This window comes from Sceloporus occidentalis, unplaced genomic scaffold, assembly GCF_023333645.1.
Source record: "Sceloporus occidentalis isolate IW3139 unplaced genomic scaffold, rSceOcc1.0.p SCAF_4, whole genome shotgun sequence".
Lineage (NCBI taxonomy): Eukaryota > Metazoa > Chordata > Lepidosauria > Squamata > Phrynosomatidae > Sceloporus > Sceloporus occidentalis.
Genome location: NW_028316984.1, coordinates 20,621,079 through 20,642,370, shown reverse-complemented (window position 1 = coordinate 20,642,370; position 21,292 = coordinate 20,621,079). Strand labels below are relative to the sequence as shown.

The 21,292-nt window shown below is 38.3% G+C and overlaps 1 protein-coding gene across 12 annotated transcripts in view; it reads left to right on the top strand.

Annotated features, from left to right (window-relative positions):
- The window catches only part of LOC149313572 (abl interactor 2), a 61,400-nt gene that overhangs the window by 19,602 nt on the left and 20,506 nt on the right, over window positions 1–21,292 (top strand). For 6 of the 12 annotated variants that reach the window (XM_089519354.1, XM_089519359.1, XM_089519353.1 and 3 more), the window contains exons 2-4: window positions 8,799–8,966; window positions 12,734–12,910; window positions 15,686–15,703. In XM_089519354.1, the coding sequence (XP_089375480.1) occupies window positions 8,799–8,966; window positions 12,734–12,910; window positions 15,686–15,703 (363 nt within the window). The remainder of the gene's footprint in view (window positions 1–8,798; window positions 8,967–12,733; window positions 12,911–15,685; window positions 15,704–21,292) is intronic. The other 6 variants (XM_089519361.1, XM_089519356.1, XM_089519360.1 and 3 more) reach the window with 1 other exon arrangement.

The following is a 21,292-nucleotide window of genomic DNA, read 5'->3' as shown; positions in this document are numbered from 1 at the left end:
TTCCAATGGCTCTTTTTGATTGAATTGATGTAGACTGTTACACAAATGTGCATGTTTTTCTTGTCCTTTTTCATATGCATTGATGTGTAAATACAATTTGCATTTGGAGAACCATGCTTAACAATTGCTGTTTTTATTTCATACTGGATAATAGGTTATTTTAAATGAGATTTCACTGTTAGCATCTGGAGATCCAATGCTTAACTCTGATTTCCCCAAACTGCTGCTCTCAGATATTTTACACTGCAGTTCCCATGAGCCCCAGCTATCATACCCAGTGGTAAGATATCATGGGAGTTGAAATCTAAACTATCTCAAGGGTATCATTTTGGGGGAAAACTGGTTTAATTTCTCTCTCTCTCTTTGTCTCTCTCTTCCTTTCCCTTTCTCTCTCTCTCTCTCACTCTTTTTAAAGAAGAGAACTCCTTCTCCTGTGCAAAAAAGAAACAATTGTCTCATGTGAGCAGTTGAGTACGAAATGCTTTTTCTTTCTTTCTGGTGCTTACTTGTTTGAGTGATTTCCATTTTTAAGGCTATTTGCGGTGCCCCAGGGCAAACCTGCTTTTTTACAGAAATGATAATGCTGAGAGTTTTAAGGTGTTAAATTCTTTGCTGCACAGAATGGTGAGAGAGCACACACATCCTGCTTAAGGGTACATACTGGATGTTTTTGCTAATTCATTGTACCATTCAGTTTTCATCTGTGTTGGCGGATTAACAGTTAGGAAAGGTGGGCCTTTCTTGACCTTTTACTGTACTAAGTGTAGCAAAAAATGAAACACAATAGATTTGAGCAACTACCATGAACCATATGACTGGCTGGAGAGGGATGTGGAAATAGAATATAGAAGCCCATTCTCTTTGTGGTTGATTTAAGATAACTTTGTTGTTGGAACAATGTTAAGCTTTTAACACGCCATCCCCTGGTGAAAAGCTGGAGTACCATCACTTGAGAAAATTTGCTTTAGAACACACAACGAAGTCTTTAAATACAGGTTGAGTCTTTCTTATCTGGAATGCTTGGGGCCAGAAGCATTGGATTTCATTCTTTTTTTGAATTTTTTTGGATCTTGGAATATTTGCATACACACATGTGCGCACATGCACACAGGCACATCCATAGTGAAATATCTTTGAGATGGGACCCAAGTCTAAACCTGACATTTATTGTGTGGAGTTCCAAATAAGGGGTACTTAGCCTGTATGAGAATAGCTCATGCTGGCTCTTGGTACATTTTGTAACCTCCATTTTCATTCATTCCTTGCACTTAGATCTCAATAGGACAACTCATAGGTGTAACTGCCTAACTCAGCATTGATGATTTCTAGTAACTGGATAAAGTTTGAGTATTGTACAACTGAGGACTCATAGCCAAATATGGAACTGTTTGCAAATACTGCACATAGTTTTAAATATATTTCTCTAGCATACATTTTTGTGATCTTTTATATCAAGATGGGCAAAGTTTGTCCCTTGGGCCATACACAACTCTTGGGTTCCCCATGTGCAGCCCTTGAAGCCACCCAAAACCTCTGGACTAAATTTTTTATAAAACATTTTTGGTCCAATTTTGGGGAGATATTTTTGCCCCAAACTACCCAAAATCTGCTAAAATAATAGTGGTTTGCTTATCTTGAATCTCCAAAGCAGCCCCAAATTTCCTCTAAATACAAACATCTCAAAAGTAATCCCAACGTAGTGTGTTAGATATATTATCAAAGCTACAGTGATGGCAAACTTTTAGGAACTGAGTGCCCAAACTCAAAGGCATTCTGGCACTGGATGTTACTTGGTGCTGGGGGTTGGAACATTCGTGGGGCAGGACTTCTGCCTTCTGGGGGCGGGACCTTCCCAGAGACAGTTAAGGGCCCATGAGGGTGGGGAGGGGGGGCATTCGCCTGTTCCTCCTCTTCACCTGCTCTCCTGTCTTTCTGCGTGCCCTCCAAAATGGCTTCATGTGCCAGCGAGGGCATGCATGTCATTGGTTTGCTATCATGACTATAGTGCATTTTCTCTTTATGACTGGAGTTCTTTGGTTTGTTGGCCCTTTCAACCCACAAAGCTGATGTGTGGTTCGGTTTGAGCTAAATAAGTAATGAATTAAGGATATATTTGTAATTTAGCTCCAACATCAGGTAAATGTGTTTGGGCTATATCTAGCCTCCTGCAGGCTTATAAAGCTGGAGGTTTCTTTTTCTTTTAAATTTTTTTGTTTTGGCTTTACAGTAAGTTGGAGAAGGTTGTTTTTGAGCATAAAAGTGCTACTGAAGACTTCTGCCAGAAAACCAGAGATAAATACTTGGAGCCTGGGCACTGTAAGGAATGTCTCCTTGGCTTTCCTTTGAGCCTGGTGACAGTGCAGAAAACGTTTGGACCTGATGCCCAGGCTCTTTCTAGCCCAGAGAAGTTGCAAGGCAGGAGGAAGGTCATAGTTTTGGCTACCATAGCAGCATGAGGGCAGCGTGTGTGTATGTCCATGAAGTGCCACTTTTCGTTCCCTTTTAGGAGTCCTGTTTTAAAAATTAAGTACTTACATATATTTTGGTTTCCTAGATATGGAGAAATGTCTGTTTTGATGCTAGCATCATTTTTCTTCAGACTTAATAGTATGGGACCTGCCACCCATTCTGCCATTAAAGGAAGTGTATGGAACTTGCAATGAAATTTTGCAGCTTATCTCCACTTCTTAGGAACTATAGTCCTGTTGGGGGGACCTAACCCACCTTGCAACAGGAGCTTTAACATTTCTGCTCAAGCTTCATTGGAGAAGGGAAGGGGAACAATCCTTTTTTTCTTACATTATCTCCATGGCTTTCCTCTGCTCTAAGGTGCTAGAAGCTTCCAGACTGGACCTTGAGTATTTTATTGCAGCAGATTGGTGTTTTTTTTTTTTTTTTGACTGATCACATGCGCACTTTGAGGATGCTCAGTGTAATCTGTTAGGCGATTGAGCAGGCCATTTTCTGCCCACCCCACATCATTTCATTTCCCATCTTAAATAACACTTATATGAGACTGTTAGTGAAGATGTTTTGGAAAGATGTTTCAGCTAATGTAGAATGTTGCTGTAAACATATCTCATAGTATTTTATTTAAAGAATGACTTCACTGGATGTCCATCATCTTTCCAAGCTTACTGAAAGCTTTGGGGTTTGACCTTTTAAAGGCCCTAAATGGCTTGAAACCCAGGTGTATAAAAGAATGCCAGTCTCCATATCAGCCTGCCAGGATGTTAAGGTCATTTGCTGGTATTTATCTCTCTCTTCTTCACTGACTTGCAGAAAGAAAGTTCTGGTTTTTGTAGATTTTTATCTCCCTATGTTCAGCTCATATAAATATTCTGTAAATTCTGAGACTCCATGAATGGCTGTTAGACCATTTTAGTTGATTTGTTAAATGTTTTCCTTTCCTAGTCAGTTATTTTAAAAACGCTGTGCAAATTTATGCTGCTTATGTTCTTCAAGCATGTAGAATTCATACTATGATTTTTTAGGTGGTGGCCTTGGTTTTGAATCCCAAACTAGTAAATAGGCCCAGTCAGTGCTTCTGATAGGAGTGCCTGTCTGCCTTTCATGAAGGAAGCATACATACCAATACATGAGCAATAAAAATACATTTCTAAACATGTATTAAATTGAATTGCTCTCATTTTTGTAGCATTGGAGCTGACATCCATCTTTAATTAGATTATTTTATAAATAATACAAAACTTGTAGGAAGATGGGTTTGCAGTTATTTAGTTCTCATCTTGTTTTGACAAAGTCTTTTGGCTAAAGTGGAACATTGAGGAAGATGGACAGTTAGCTCCCTTCTGCCTGTTTCAAAAAATCCCTGCTGTGCAAATGGTACCAAAAAACTATTTCAGTTGCATCTGATGAAATCATTGCTTTAGAAACAGATGACCAGATGGTTAGTTTCTCATTTTTTAAAAAAATGGGCTGCGACTGTTCCATGCTGAAACAAAAAGTTCTCCTGTTGCCAAAGCTGATTTCACTAGTTACTTTAAAAAGCAAATTACTACTTCCAAGTTGAAAGATGACTTCTTTGTTGGCTGGCAACTGACTTAAAAATGCTGCTCTTGCTAAATAGGTGGGAGTGCTCGATTATTGACTGCATTCCCTTGGCACTGTTTGGAATAGTAGATATGAGAAGGAAGGATGTAACCTTTTGCACATACTAAAGTTCACATCTTTCAAAGCTGTTGCTTCCTTAAATTCAGTTGTTAATGGCTGATTGCTTCATTGCTTCCATGCTTTCTTTTTTGCTACTTGAAGTAGAACAAAGTTGCAAATCAGTTGTAGTGTAAATAGATTATAACTGCCATTTGAATTCCTTAAGTTTCATTAGTTCATTCTGTTAAACAGTTTGTGCGCACACGTGTGCAATCTTCACTCTGGAACAGTTGCCCTAATGTGTGGCTTAGCACATTAGACGATCTTTAAAATGAACATAGTACAGTACTGCTACTTCAACTGGTGTTGTGTTAGTTAAGTTTAAAAAAACAAACCACAAGGTGAAAAGTGTGATTATCACAATGAAGGATTTTTGCCTAGGAATGAAATTCTTCAAATATAAATTTTGTACTATATTCTAAACCGTAAGTTGTATATTTCATATTGTGATGTTCTAATATGCAAGTTTCACATTCCGCAAAACCCATCATTTTGTAAATATGCAGTAGTTAAATTGGCAGTTTTTGTTGGAATGGATTTTGGGTTGCCTGCTTCCACCAATCATAGCCACTGTGTATGAAATAACTTGTATTTACTGCTGATGCTTTTATGCTTTTGCTGGATGGGTGTGTGCGTGTGTGTTTAAAAATCTATTTGTTTCTTATTGTTGATAGGACCTTTAAAGTACTGTATATCTTGTATAGCCATGCCTCCTTGCACTCCTTTTCCAGTGCTGTTTTATAAATGGAAATGGATATCCTTCTGGAAGAAAAATATTTGAGGCAATCTGAAGACTTTATTGTGAAATATATGTGAAACCCATTTGAATTCTACAGGTTTCAGTGAGAAATTGTGTAGTTAATTCAGTTCCATTTAATTCAATGGGACTTAAAAGTGTGTAACTTTCAATCTGTGCCCAGAGATTTCAGATCAGATTATCTTGTGCCTTTTGTTAAGATTGGAGAGGCACAGGGGACAGATCTTGGAGTCATTAGAAAAGAGAATGTGAAGTCAGTTCCTCATTGGAATTCTGTATTGTAATGCTGCTGCTTTTAATTGCCTTTGTGTAAATGAACCGTGGCAATTATAAGAGTGCCCACAGCAGCACAAAATACTTGGGGAAGAGGATGGCCACAGACAGTGGGAGTTGGCAGTTCGCAGGAATGAATGGGTGCAGCCTGTCTCCAACATTGGCCAAGGTGTTGGATCAGCTGCAGTTGCAGATAGGCATGTGGTGCCAGGTGGAGGTGAGATTGGGGATATAAAGAGAGGAAGAAGAGTTATAAAGGAAGAGAGGAGGAAAAAGAGAGAACAAGAAGGACAATCTGGGGAACCTGAAAATGGCCAGGGAGGGGGAAGAAGCAAGAGAAGGGAAGGTGAACAGAGGACCAAAAGGAAGTGCTCAAGTTGGGATCATATCAGAGACAGGAAAGTGGTTGGGGAATAGCTGGTTATCACGATTCCTGAGGGAGACACCAAGAAGCTAGAGTATGATCCAATACAGGGAGAAGCGGGATACTACTACTACTACTACTACTACTAATAATAATAATGAGCCAAGAAGCAACCTTGAGGAAATAACAGCTTGGAGGCAGAGAAGCCATCCTTCTCTCAGGTTGGGATGAAGAAGGACTAAGGAGGGCCAGAGTGGGGAAAGGAAATGGGGCATAACAACAACTCCAGTGTGCTCTTTTCTCTAACTTTTACCCAAGGCTCAAGGCAGGGGAGTGCCTGCTCAGAATGAGGCTGAGATCTTGGGGGTGGAGCCAGAGACTGGACTGGAATCCTTCAGAAGTAGAGGCAGAGGAAGAGTTGCCCTAGAAAGTGATAAACATGAGTGGGAACCACCTGAGAAAAGAGCCGAATGGCAGTTGAACTTGTAGAGAAGATAACTCTAACTGGCATGTTTACTTGTGCCTCCAGTCAAAGAACAAAGATGATAAAAACGTACCATCCATAGTCTTTTATTATGTAAGAACAGGGCATCCAATAAAAGTATTTTTGTAGACTATATTACTATTATTATTATTATTATTATTAACCTTTATTTATAAAGCACTGTAAATTTACACAGTGTCTCATGTCCATTATGGAACAGATCGTTTTGGGAGCCTTTTTATGGTGGAAAAGTGCAGTGTGCATTTATATAAAAAGGTATAATCTGGATTTCTTTCATTTTTATTAATCTCAAAATGATTTGAAGGCACAGTACTATATACCATATTGCTAGAAAATACAGTTTAATAACTTCCCCAGAAAGAAACAAATTGTAAATGGTATGTAATCATGTAATTATGCAAGGAGGAGTATTGTCTCTCTTGACTATCTAGGGACAAGATTATTCTTCACCGACACTTTGAACTACCTTCTGATTACATGCCCTTAGTGATTCCCCAGCACTCTTTATTTTTAAGCTGTGTGGAATTCCTAAATATTCTGTTTTGTTTATGCTACTGACAAGCTTTGGAGTTTTAGATGAGAAAATTGTGGTATCTCCCAATAGCTAGAGAACAGTTGGAAAGTTATTACTATATTGAATTATTTAGCACTCATTTGGAGTGGTAGCAGCAATTAACTGATTTTGTGAATGTTTTGTGGGGACCAGCTATGAATGATGTGAACCACTTCCACATCTAAAGCCTGAGTTTTGGTATTTAGACTGGTGAATTCTTTGTGTTTTTCGGATGTTCAGATATTGTTCCTTTCCTTCATAAGATTCCCAAGCTGTAGTGGAATGAAAATAAGATGTTCAGTGAAGAGATTAGCCAACATTTTCCTGCCCATCAATGATTAAAAGCATCTGGAAGGAGAAGACAAAGGTCACACATTTACACACTCTTTATTATAACTTCTATCACCACCACCATCACCACCTTCAAGAATGTTAGTAATTGTAGTATGAAGATATTGAGCTTAGTGCCAAATCCCTGCCTCCTCACACTATTGCAGTTCCCTCACAAACAATGATTCTGGAAAGCGGGAATGGTTTATAAATCAGTTCAAATATGTACTCTAGAGAAGGCAAAGGAAATGAAGATGTTACTGGAATTTTCCCCAGTGGATGATTTTTCTGGTTGATATATGTCTGAAACTTGTGATGGACTTGTGGTGGAACTAGTATTAGTCACATTTTAATCTCTTTTTTCTACTTGGTGGCATATCTGAAATTACCTCAATGCATTCTTGTAACAATCTTGTGGAGATTTATAGTGACTTTAGCAAGGGCATATAGCTAGCTTCATGGCAAAGGGGAAATTTCTTGTGCCCATGTTCCGCACTCTAGGCCGCGGTGGGAAACTGTGGAGTGGGTGGCATTTTTCACCATCAGAATCTCTGTGGCAGACACACTGCTGGACTCAGTGCTACTAGATTTGATTTTGGATGATTTGTCTATTCTGTGTTTGAATTTATTTGCAGAGTAAGCAGCCTCTGTTGTATGAACAAGTAAGTGTTGATAGCACATCTCAGAGTAAGTGAAATAGAGATTGCTCTAAATTCAGGTTATTGTGTGTATGCATGCTTGCATGCCTTCAAGTTGGCTGGCAACGTATGGTGATGCCATGGCTTTCATAGGGAAGAAATACTCAGAGTTAGGCAAGGAATATTCAGAGTTAGTTTTAACAGTTAGATGCATCCATATAGTGTGTTGGTACTAGATGTTGGAAAGTTTGGAACACTGTCTGTGTGTCTGTGCACACAAATGCAACTAGAAAATGTTGATAGGGATTAATTTTGGAAGCTTGAAGGTACACAACAACAGGATGTTTGTGTTAGTGTAATTGGGAACTGTTGGATCTGTTTTTCTTGGTGATGTCACACAAGGAACCAAGATTCTCATTACTATTTTTGCAGTTAGCAATCTGTAATTCATAAGAGAACGTCCCACTATTTTAGGGAAGTTCCCTGTGGCGGTTTCCAGCAGTGTCATTTATGTTCAGAACAGACTTTCCTAGCCTAGTCACCACTAGATATTTTTATTGTATATCTTGCTTTCCTGACCATTGCGTTGATTGTGCCAATGGAAGTTGTAATCCAAATTACCTCGATGGCAGTAGGTTGGAGAAGACAGTAGCACTTTTAAAAAAGGCTTTACCTGTTTAGAAAAAAGCTTTCTATGCTGACTACAGCAAAGCTAAAGGAATACAGTACAAACTTGCAGCATAGTGAGAATATATTTTTGGATAAAAGAGTATGTCCAAACATGGAACCAAAAAATTCCAAGACTCTTGAACATGAAAAAAATGTGCTTTGGTCTGGTTAGATGTCTGTATGCATATAGATTTCCTAAAAAAATTGTAGTATAATCTGTCTATCTCTCATCTTGGAGAAAATGGTTGGTGCATAGATCACAGTTTTTTCTTCACCTGTTATTGTGGTTATATCGGCTCATATTGTATATTGGACTATTGTCATACATTCCCGTTTGGATGCTGTTTTTGTTAAAGTTTCTGTGATTGTGTGACTGACCTTAATGCAAGCTTCAGAATGGCTGGACATTCTGAGAGAAAATTGCACAAGTATGCATTGCCTCACATTTTGAGAATGTTTAAAAAGGTATTGTTGAATATTAAAGTAATACATGAGAAAATTATACACTTGTAATGATTATTTTCTTTTTTCTTTAGTCAACAGATAAACAACGAGCTCTAGAAGAAACCAAAGCATACACAACTCAGTCTTTAGCTAGCGTAGCCTATTTGATCAACACCTTGGCCAACAATGTCCTGCAGATGCTGGATATCCAGGCATCCCAGCTTAGGCGCATGGAATCTTCAATCAACCACATTTCACAAGTGAGACGACGTTATTTATGTCCGCTATCTTTGTATGCAGTTTTGTATAATGCAGTATTTAATTTGGGCCATCTTGAGGATCTGAATTCAAAAGTCATCTCTCTGCTTAATCTAACTGCGGTTCTGATGATAAATGTGTATAATTCTCATGTATGTTCTAGTCTTAGTGAAAGGATAAGAGGACTGTAATAGCTAAATATCCACAAGGTTGCTACAAAAAGCACTTTGAAAGAATTTGGCAGATGAAATGGATCTAGAAAATCTACTTGTCATTTTCAGTAGCAATAAAAAATGTCAAAAAACCACATTAGTTTGGAATTCAGTTTTTTAACCTTTAAATGGCAAATGTAATTTAAATTTTCTCTGTTTTGTACTTGTACTCTGTTTTTGTCATTATTGGGGGGGGGGGGCACGACGACTCCAGCTGTCTGAATACCTAGAAATTTGATGGTGCCTAAGTTTGGATGTTGGACTAGTATTCTGGAAACTCTGGGTTGGAATCCCTGTGTGGCTGTGGAAACCCACTGTGTGACCTTGGGCAAGTCACACTCTTTCAGCCTAAGAGGAAAGCAAAGGCAAACCCCCTCTGAATACATATTGCTGAGAAAACTGTGAGATAGGCTTGCCGTAGAGTCACCATAAGTTGGAAATGACTTGAAAGTTCACAGTAACAAGAGATTTTAGATCTGTCTGTCTGTCTCTGTACAGTGCAAGAAATTAAGAGATTTTTGGCAAAAAAATGTGGGGCTCATGTCAGAAATTGCTATTCTAGCTCTAGAAAGTTCTATCTAGCTCTGTGCATGCACAGAGAACCCTTACATGCGAGTCACAGAGAGAAAGAAAAAAAATTCACTGGCTCTGGATACTTGATTAGCTTGGCTTTGTTTTTTCATCCCCATAGATTTTTTCCCTTTTGTATTTGTTTGCATGTTTAATTTTAAATCTTGCTCTTTTGTTTAAAACATGTCACTTCTGCATGCATTATTAATGCAAGCGTATGCATTCTTAGAATCTTTATGGGGATAACAAAATCTTTTTGTATCAGGAAATCAATCATTTTAAAATACGATAATTTTTTAAAATAAATATGGACATTTTTGAAAGCAATAAAAACTTAAAGATGGGGTTGATTTCAAAGCTGTTGGCCCCATGCTGAATAGGAAATGCTTTATAGGAACATTTAGTGCTTTGGAATGTAAAAGCTAAACAGGCCTTGTATCTGCACAGGATCTGGAGTAAAGAAACATGATACATGCAAGGCTCCCAGTATGAACTTAAGGAGGCATGTTACTGAAAGGTCTTTAAAACTTATTTGTCTTTTAAAAAATCCTCACTTATTCAGCCTAATAATTTGTTCGGCATGTATGCAACTGTTCCTTTATTAAAGGCTTGCAAAGCCATACATTTCTTGGCTCTATCCACCTAATGGGTTTGCCCCTATATCTTGGTCTTCTCTACAAGCCAAGTGATTTAAAATAGTCTGAAGGAACAAGGCATCTCTTTCTGTCTTTTCTCCACTGGATCAAGAATTCCTTTCTTTGAAACTGACAAAACCCACTATATTTTCTAGAAATACTTGAGAAAGGGAGAGCATTTGACCAGGGTCAAGAAAGGGCTTTACCTTAGGTGTATAATCTTGTTTGTTGAAAGATTTTCTCTTAATTAAGATTAGAACACTTCGATTTGTTTAAAACATGAGAAACTTAGGCTTTGGCAAAAGAGAATAATGGTTATACAATCTGCTAGTATGTGTAATGTGTTAAGTGGTAATAGAATATGTTCTTGGTGCTACTACAGGTTGAGCATCTTTCCTCTGGAATTCTAAAATCTGGCATACTCCAAAATCGCCCACATGGATGGCTTTCTGATGGTTCATTGTACACATAATTTGTTATCTGCTAGACAAACACAGTATTGTCTTTTCCATTTTTCCCTTTGGTTAAGGGAATAATGGCCAGAAGCACTATGTAATAGTTTATTTTTCTTGGTAATCATTCTAAACCGAGTTATCAGCTTTCCCAAATGATTGATTATGCCAATGGCTTCATAGTGTGTAATGTGAATTTGTACTATAGGATGAGTTACTGGAGCTTGCAGGATGCACAGACAATAAAAGCTTCTCAGGCAAAAGCTTTGTGGTCAAGCACCACACAGTTTTTCAGATAATAAGTGTTTTTCTCAATGAAGTCAGACCAATACCATCAACTGAGGTCCTCTTCTGTCTTGTTTCCACCTAACATTGGAAGCATGTTTCATGTTACAATGCAGAGCTCAGAAAGTTATTTTTTGGACTAAAACTTTCAGAATTTCTTAGTTATCTGAGTTGCTGCTCAAAAATGCAACTTTTTCAAGCGCTAAAGCAACAGCAATACTATGCCAAACCTTCGGCACCATCTCTTCTAATTTTCTACTGTCTGATTGTGACACCTTCATACATGGAAAACATATATTAATTTGTAATAACAAATTTGTTATTGTTGTGTTCCTTCGAGTCATTTCTTACTTATGATAACCCAAAGACAAACTATCATGTCATTTTCTTGGCAAGATTTGTTCAGAAGGGTTTGCTTGTGCTGGCCTCTGTGGCTGAGAGAGTGTGACTTGCCCAAGATCACTCAGTGACCTTGGCCATAACTGAGCAGGAATTCAAACCCTGGTCTCCAGAGCTTGTAGTCCAGTGCTCAAACCACTATACTATGCCGGCTTTCACAAGAACAAATTTACTGTAGTAAAGTGATGATAGCACAAGGCATTTCATTACCACCATGTGAATCATCAGGCTACTTAGATTGAGAGAACGTACAATATAGTTGATTCATTAAAAATCTTTCCCAGATTCCCAGTAAAGTAAGTAGGCAACAAATGAGGCTTTTAATAAGTTTTTATTTTGAAGCTAGAGTCAAAGTTGGTACATTTCTACTGACTCTTAACTCCATCTCCACAACCCTGGTGGCATCTAAGACAGTGGGCCCTTTCTATATGCAGGGGATCCTTACCAGATCCCCCTCCTCGTTTATGGGGGAAAATGTGTAAGGTTTTGGCAGCGCACTCCTGTGCATGGTGCACCTGCAATTTTGTTTTATGGGACTTACCATACACGTAAGCTCAAAGCGCGTACAGCAAGCCCTGCATTTGACGTGGGTGCGCTGTATTAAATTTATGGAATGACCTTTTGGAACAGTGGACTATTGGTGTCTCTTTAACTCAGGTTTCAATAGATATTAGAAAAGAATCCATGGTGTGATGCCCATGACTAGTGATGTACAATTTCTGTTTGTGAGAACATTCAGGTGGACGCAAGGCCTGCATAAGTGGTTCATATTTTTGGAGGATCTCTTCTGACAGAGAGCTTTATTACCATAATTGAAGGAAAACACATAAAATGAACATGATGATGGCCATGAAGATGCATGTCACACTCATATCAAACATAATAAGAACCAAGGGCAAGCCTTCAGATCTTGCTTAGTTTGTTTAACTATGTGGCATTACCATTAGCCTTACATTTCTGTGAAATACATTCCTGTTTTATTCGGACATACTGGACTTCTGCTTTGTCATTTAGGTGGATGAGGTAATACTGAGTAATATAAACCAAAATTTACATTAAATGAAAATACATGTTAGTTAAAGTAGAACAAGAGGCAATAAATATATGTGAAGTGATAGAGGCAGTTGTGATATTGACTAGCTTTCTTAATGCATGTTAATAAACAGAGAAAAAATTGTTTAATCACTTTGTATTTGCAAATTCCTTATGCTTGCAGACGGTTGACATACACAAAGAAAAAGTGGCTAGAAGAGAAATTGGCATCTTGACCACAAACAAAAATACTTCAAGAACTCACAAAATCATTGCACCAGCTAACCTGGAGAGACCAGTTCGTTATATTAGAAAACCTATTGATTATACAATTTTGGATGATATTGGGCATGGGGTAAAGGTAAGTGGTGATGTGGAATAATTCTAAGTTGTGAATCTGCTTGTGAATTTCAGAATGCAATTGTTTGTGTGTGGACTCCCTTCTTCAGATAGCAGCATGGATTCTCTATTCTTACAGTAATTCTTATTGACCCCATATTATTTTTCTCTGTCTCTGTCCCTCCTAAAAACACCCCTCTCCCATAAATACCCTCCTGTTTTGGCTGTGATACCTGCATTTTGAGAAATTGATGGAAAGCTTTAATCATATAAATCATTTGGTGCTATTCCCCTTTTGTTTCTGATGTCAAACAATATCTTTGTGACAGCATTCTGTGTACCCTCCCTTTTCTGTTTACCTGTCCCAAATCTTGCTAGTGCCCCAGATATAATGCCACTACTTGCATGGCATTTGCTTTGTCTCACACCGATCCGATGATTTTTAAAATCTGAAAATTAGGATTACTGGGAAAGTGTCTAGACTACTGTGCATGTAACTCTAACAGCACTTACAATACAGCCAGATTTGTTGCTAACTTTTAAATTGAGTTACATGTACAATTTGCCTGCATGTTTTGTGTAGGTACACATTTAAAAGCATGTACAAATTTTGTTCCCCTTTTTGCATGTCTTTTCAAAAATGTACTCTTGAAACAATGTGAAGTAGGTGTGAGGTGGATAAAGTGGGAAAATACCACTGAGAAAAGAAAGGGTAGTGTGTATAGGAATTATTTGCAAGCCCTGCCACTCTGTTAGTCACCAGAGCTGCAGCAAGTGATGGTTCAGTATTTATTTATTTGGGAATTATTTAAGCTCACAGAGAAATGCATTTCCTTTTATGGCTTTTTTGAATTACATACATTACTTGCTGCTTCTCCATTCACTTAATGTGAGTGAAGAATACGAGATTAAACTTGTATCATATGGGTTCATGCCATCTTGAGACCCACTGTAGCTGCCTTTACTTCTCCTCTTGGAAAAAAAAAAGGTGGGATATTACTGAAATGGTTGATTGATTGAATTAAAAAAACAACAACAACTATTAAAATCTCTTCAATCAAGGCATGTTTAGCTTAAATACACTTGAACTCATATGATACAAGTATATTCCCTTAGTCTTCACTGGAAATCTTTTTCATATTAAACAGCACGCTGCTTAGAAGTAGGCAATACATCTTAAGTTAAATGAGGCTTTAAATATTCATGGATTAGAAGTGTAACATAGTAATTCTTATAGTTCATGTATATGGGAGCCCTGCTGTAAATATTAGAACAAACATCAGTTTCTCAAGTGTTGGAAAGTAAATATAGAATTGGAAGTGGCTCTACCAGTCATGATTACCATTGCAGTGTGGAACAATATTGTTGTCCATTCCCTGTTCTGTTTTCTATAATTTAACTAATAGGTAGACAAGTAACAGCAAGCATACATGCCCTACCCAAAAGGAAATATTTGGGTAACACACTACTTTGGAAGAATGTAGAAAAATATATAGCAAGTATTGATAATATTATACCATCTTTGATAATCTGTATGGGCTTCATCCAGCATTGTATACATGACTTCTGTTTGCTTGTATAGATCTGCTTGGGAAGATCTCTAACCCTTGAGAAAAGAGGAGTTCACAGGATGAGGTGAAATGGGAGATGGAGAATCCATTCTACTAGTAAAATGTGTTCTTGTGGATGGATATTGTAGGATATAATCCAGTATCTTTTTTCCAGACATGATGAATTGGTAGTTCTTTACCTAACCAATAAAATCTAACTACATCTCTCTCTAATCTGCTAACTAATGTTAATGCCCTTTAGCAGAAGAGCAGGACAGAGAAAAATGAGAAGAATTAAGTATTTGTAGTGAACTCTGTAGGGTGATCACTTAAATCTGCAGTTTTATTCTAGGGGAAAAATCAGATATTTTTAAGCCTGCAAGAGAGAACCCCTAGCAGGACAGGGCATTAACAATAGGTGTGTAGACTCTCTTGTGGAACCATATTTTTCGTTTATATCTTAAAAGTATAGCTTGTCTTTTGGTCACAAGACCAGTTTGCTTATTGAACTAAGTAGATAGCAAAATTCTAAATGTTATGCATTAATTTAAGAAGTCAAAATGTCTGTTGTTATGTATAGTTGACACAGTCAACTTTAATGTATGCAGCTTCATGAAAACATCACTAAAGGGCTCATGAAATTTGCATAGGCTAAGGCTAAGGAGTAGTTTTGTAATGTACTGGAACTTTAGATAATTTGATAATGCTCACTGTGTCTAGTATTGCCTGAGAGTTGTGAAATATGCCATACCTCTCTTCTCAGGAGGAAAAATATACACCCTTTAATTAAAAATAACAAATAATGATTGTAGTAACAATTTGTATGTGCAGTAGTCAGATTTGCTGCAATCTACGCTAAGTTTAAATTAGTTTATTTAGTAACAAGATTGGCTGGCAGAAGAGAATTAGTAGTCCATGGGCTACTAGTCCCCCATGGGCTACTAGTTCTGCTGTATATCAAGGAGCAATGCTTGAAACATTGGGTGTTAATCCCCTTTTACATTAATAGTGTCTTAAAATGATTCTGTTAGCCTGTAACTTTATAAAAAAATCATCTTGAAAACCTTTTGTTCATGACACATTCTGCTTTAATCACTCTTTCTGTGATCTATTGAGACATTATTTTGTTGATGCTAAATGCTTAACTTCTTTCTTTTTTCCCTTCTCTCTTCATATCCTGAAGTTTCAACTAACCTTTCAATGCTTTTCTTCTTTACCTCTTTTATTTGCTTCATTTATGCATTAAGTGGTTGCTTAGATTTAAGGTAAGAAACGACAGGGCTGGATTTCATTCTTGTTCTTCAGACTGTTACATATGGGGAGAGTGTTAATTTTTCATAGGGTGTGGGGATTATACAGTCGTAAATAACTTTCTTAGTTGTTTTTTCTAATTTAGTAAAGTAAAGAAAGCTCAACAGTTTTCATGAGAAAAATAAGATGTACATTTATACTTAGATCTCCCCCTCTGTAATAATCTTTTTGTCTGTTGTATGATGTGAATTGACTGCCTTTGAGTGGTACATGAATTTGCAAGCATATTCTATCTTGCAAAATCAAAAGTAACGTGAGGCATGTTTTTTTAAAAGAGAAATTATACTATCAGTTAGCATTTCCCAGCTGCTGCACCAGCTAAGCAATGTCTACTGTCCATTTGTCAGTTTGATGTAGCAGGACTGTAGATAGGGACAAATATGTGAGCAAGACGCTCTCAAATTTCTAAGTTTGTTGTTAGACTAAAATATAAGTAATGCTAAAGAAGTAGTGGATAATTTGGATAAATATGAAGTTGGCCTGCATGCCTGTCAGCCTACAAAGCAGTTGTGTCACATTCACCTTAGCTTTTCAAGATCCTTTCAACAGGAAAATATGTGTCCATTGGCTTACTCATGCTTTCACATTGGCCTGGGACAGACCGCCCCAAAAGGGCGGCCTGGCAGCAGGTGTTTCCTCTGGAGGGATGCCACAGCAGCTAAACTGCCTGGCATCCCTCTGCCCCAAAAAGAACCTGGAAAAAATGGGTTCTTTTTGGGTTGCCGGGCGCACCTGTGATGTAAGCAATGCGCAGCAACGTCTATATGCTGCGCACTACTTACGCCAAGATGGCGGCACCTGTGTAGATGGGACGCTGCCATTAGGCCGCCACCATGCCATTCTAGGGTTAGGGATCGTGCAGTTGGTGTGCGGTCCCTAACCCTAAAATTGGCTGTGGCACGCCTCTTCAGGACCGTCTGTTCTGGGCCTAAGGTAGCTTTTAATAATAGAGGCAGCTGTATCATATGTGACAACTGTGTCCCTCTAGGCTATATTTGAAAGGTGTTTTTCCCCCCTGCAGAGCTTACAAATTATGAATTGCATTCTCCTGTCTTGAAATGGAAGTATTTTAGGGTTTGGCTGATAAGTATATGCCCTAGTGCAGGACCAAGAAATGCTTTTTTCCCAGAGGGCTGCATTCCCTCAAGCCCTCTCTTGGGAGCTGCAAGTCAGCAGTGGGCATGGCCAGAACCATCTTACAGTTACTCTCTTACGATTATTGCCACCATCTTATGCCTCTCACTAACGTGCACCCACTCCATAGATGAGATGGGGTTGGGATCTATGTATACAGATTTTCACACACATCTTTCACCATTAGTATATATATGTCTCATCAGTCTACCCATCCACTCCACCTGTGTAAATGTAAATCTGTGTGCACACACTTGTACAGCAAAAGTGACTTTTAAAAAAGCCTATCTGGCTAGATCCATACTTATAAAGCACTTTACCAGCCCATGGGAGAAGGAGCTGTCCTGTCTCTACTTGGGCCAGGATTGAAGAGGCAGAACAGGCTAACATATCTCTGATTTCATGTAATCCATGGGCTACTAGTTCCCCATGGCTTCTTGTTCTTTACATTAATAGCTCTAACCCAGGCACTGAGCACTTTTCACATACAAGTTGCAAGAACATATTGTTTTGTATAGAAAGTGTTGCAACTGAGACCACCCTCTGTATGGACACTTAGGCTGAAACCTTCCTTTGTGCGGTTGGAGTGTAATGTTCCAGCATTGGATTTCTGTTGTGCTATCTCCCCTGCCCCCAGAAGTCAGTTTCTCAGTGCCAGATCACATCCTTATGACAACTGGCTGGTATCTGGCTGTCATTGTGCAGTTGTGAATAAAAGAGGAGCCATTGCCCTGTCAGATCTCCATTTATCTCTTCTCCCAGCTATAGAACGGTAGTTTAACACTGCTTGAGCATCCCACAGTTTTCTCTTGCTGTTAAATGGCTGACTCTCTGGTAGAAAATGGCTTCAGGTGAGTGTTCCAGCGCTGTGAAGCTGTCTTACATGATGGGAATGTTGAGCAAAGAAGCAGTGGAATCAACTTAAAAGTACATATGGTTGTGTTATGCCAGAAATGTCACTAACAGGATTCACATGGACCATATGTCACCAATAGTATTCTGGCCTAAGTTTTCTTCCCAAGGCTTTCTTTTAGGATTTGGGGTGGAACAAGAAAATCTTCCCTACAGCTGTTTTCTTGACTTTCACCCCCATTCAGCATAAAGACATTTCACTGACTTGGAGCAATGAAAAGGTGATTCTGCAATCAGAACAGTGTCTTGGGGAAGGGGGCATTTCCTTTCCTTCATCCCAGTCTTTGGGGACAAATGTATGTGACAGAGGGACCTGCAGCCCCCCACGTTCTTGTTTCTTTTACTGTATATGTATTTTAAGCATTGATGTATGTATTTTAGCAGACTGTAATGCCACCTCGATCCATCTGAGAGAGGCAGGAAAATATAAATAAACTATATATTATTATATTACTTGCAATTACTCAGGTTATCCTGTTCAAGAGTTGAACGCTATTTTAGAGGCCTGTCTTATTTGACTCTCCATTTGATTTGTGGAGACTTTTCTTCTTGTGCTCCCAATTTCTTACCAATATAGATGGTTTTCAGCCAGAGCAGTGTAATAAATTTAGCAAAATTTAAACCATTTCTGATTTCTAAGACAGCTTTTTGAAACTAAGAGTTGTTTTCCTTTGTTCAGTATAATGTAAATAATCCTTTAAAAAACTCTTTTCTGTCAGGTTAAAAAGTTTAATTTTTCCTGGAGAAGACTGTTGTTATTATTTTTGGATGTTTGCAATATGTCCTGGAGAAGCCCTACTCACTGGGAAAACCGAAATGACTTAATGGCCCTCTGGATTAAGAACATGGAGTTGAAATGAAATAGTAATACAGTGGACCCTCCACATTCACTGGGGTTAGAGGCTCAGGGCCCCTCTGAATGTGGAAAAATCACAAATTAAAAAACAAAACAAAACCAACACTTTTTTTTAATTGGAGAGAATATCCATCTAGGAATTGCTAGATCATCCAGTGCATCTCTCCGGTCAACATCCACTGGAAGTTGACCCTAGAATTGCTTTAGAGGACCTACAAATGCCTAGAGAAATGTTTTCTCTAAGAATTTCTGGAAAATAAACTTTGAGAACCATATGGTTATAGTGCACATAGTCATATTAAAACAGCTCCATAGATTTCCCCCCCTCTTGTGTACATGTGTTGAGAATCTGTGGCTGATCATGCCTTTCTGTTCCATGTACCTGGGATAGAAGAGTGAGAACATATTCTTCAGTAGTGAGAACATACACTTCAAAGTTAAGGGCACATGTGACAACATGTATAAACATTATTTACCTGTCTGATACAGTTCCCATATTGTTAAGATTTCCATTCTAAAGCTCTTTAGAGATTGTCCCAAAGTCCCTTAATCTGCCATGTCCATTTTGTTGTTTTGGCTCCTTAATTGAAACTACCCAAGATTTTTGATAGCTTTCCAAATAGAAACTGTGTTGGTCCTGAGTACAGTGGTGCCCCGGGTTACGAAATTAATTCGTTCCGCTGTCAATTTCGTAACCCGAAAGGCTTTCGCAAGCCGAATTCCCATAGGCGCTAATGGGGAAAAGCCGCGATTCCGTGTGAAATCGCGCCGAAAAGCACCAAAAGTTTTTTCGTAACCCGAAAAAACTTTCGTAACCCGGAACAATGTTTTCCAATGGGATTTTTTCGTATCCCGAAAATTTCGTAACCTGGGTATTTCGTATCCCGAGGTACCACTGTACTGGATTTGATTCAATCATATAAAGAGTTTATTCTTCAAATTTTAAATTGATTTTAGCTTGGATCCTAAGGAGGTGAAATTGCAGGTGAAAAAATTACAGTATTTAGTGTTGAGTTTGTTTTTTTTTAAATTATATGCTAATGTTGGTTTGAAAGCCAGGGACTTTCATCTCATGATCTTGATACATACTAAAAGAAAATGTTATTTAAAAAAGAAGGAATTTTAGGGATGTGAATACAGATTTCATCATTTTAACTTGTAGCAATAGCGGACATTTTCTGGTATAAAACAAATTCTTAGTCTAAACTAGAGTAGGCCCACTCACTTCGTTGCTGAATGGTAAGTTAGCCCTCATGAGTCCATTCTAGCTGAGACTAGCAGATGGATTTAGGCTGCCATATGAAACTGTCAAGTCACTGCAGTTTCTCTTGTTTGTAATTTATATGGCTATAAACAGAGTTTATTTCTTAGATCAATTCACGTTGATGTTGATCAGCTGAAGACATGTAGTTATTGTTACCTGTATTTACAGCACCTGCAGTGTAATTTGTCATCAGCCTCTCCTAAAACTGATCTATAAAATGAGCCACCAGCTGCTGGTGAAATTATCATTTTTATGGCAATAAATATTAGGAAGATCATCTCTGTCTTTTTTAAAGGTCAAACTAATGTTTAATTGGGTTGTTTCAAGTAAAATTACAGATGTTAAAAATAAAGCTGATTTGTAAAAAATGTTAATTCAGATCTATGGCATCAGAATAGATACTTGTAAGTATTTCCCTCCAACAACATTGGAATGTTTAGTTTAAGGTTCAAAGTCTGAATGGGCCCCTTTAGTAATGATTTGCATCAGTGTTTAGCATAGCTTTGACTGTAGGACATTTATGGCATTCCCATTTTGTTCTCCTTTCTTATTGCAACCGTATGAGCCACAGCAACTGTGCCTAAAGATGAATCTGGCATGTAGAAGGTGGGATAGGCCCATCCTTTCCTGTTTTAGAAAGCAGCCTGCCTCCAGCTGTTGTATGAGAAATAGCTTCTATGGATGCATGCTGATCATTGCGGCTCCTTTAAGCCTAGTAGAGAGAAATGCACCAGAGGGAGCTATACCAAATCAACCCTTTCTTGGCAAGAACAAGGATAGCCATTGGTGCAGCAACACTGTTATGCCCCACTATAATATTTGCTCTTGTTGCTTTGAAAAAGATCTGCTCCCCCCCCCCCCCAGCAGAATGAGAAATTCATCAAAGCTTGGCAAAGGATTTGCAACCCCCCCCCCCCCCAAATGGGGATACTAGATTAATTGTATTTAAGGAATTACTAGTTTTTATGACTCTTATACCTGTGTTTTTGAACTGCTTATAGTAAAAGAGCTTCATATAGTTAAGAACACATTCTCTGTTGTAGGTATGTCTAGTAAAATTCCATGCAAGACTCCGATGAAAAAATGAGTGGTTTTATGGACGTCAGATCATATTTCTTTTGAGGGACACTTCTTATATTATGCTGTATCAAACTTGCACTTGCTATCCATTGATATATATGGCAGAAAACATCCAGCCACACCCAGCTTTTGGGCCTGTGGGTCTGGCCAGAAACCCAATTTGTCTTGCATGATGACATGAGATTGCAGGTGTAATCCAACCACTGGACGCAGTGTTCCTCCTGAAAATACACACAGAATTCCTTTGCTAGAATTGTAGTCATGAGAAGTGGTCCTATATGGAGTCTAGTGAGTAGA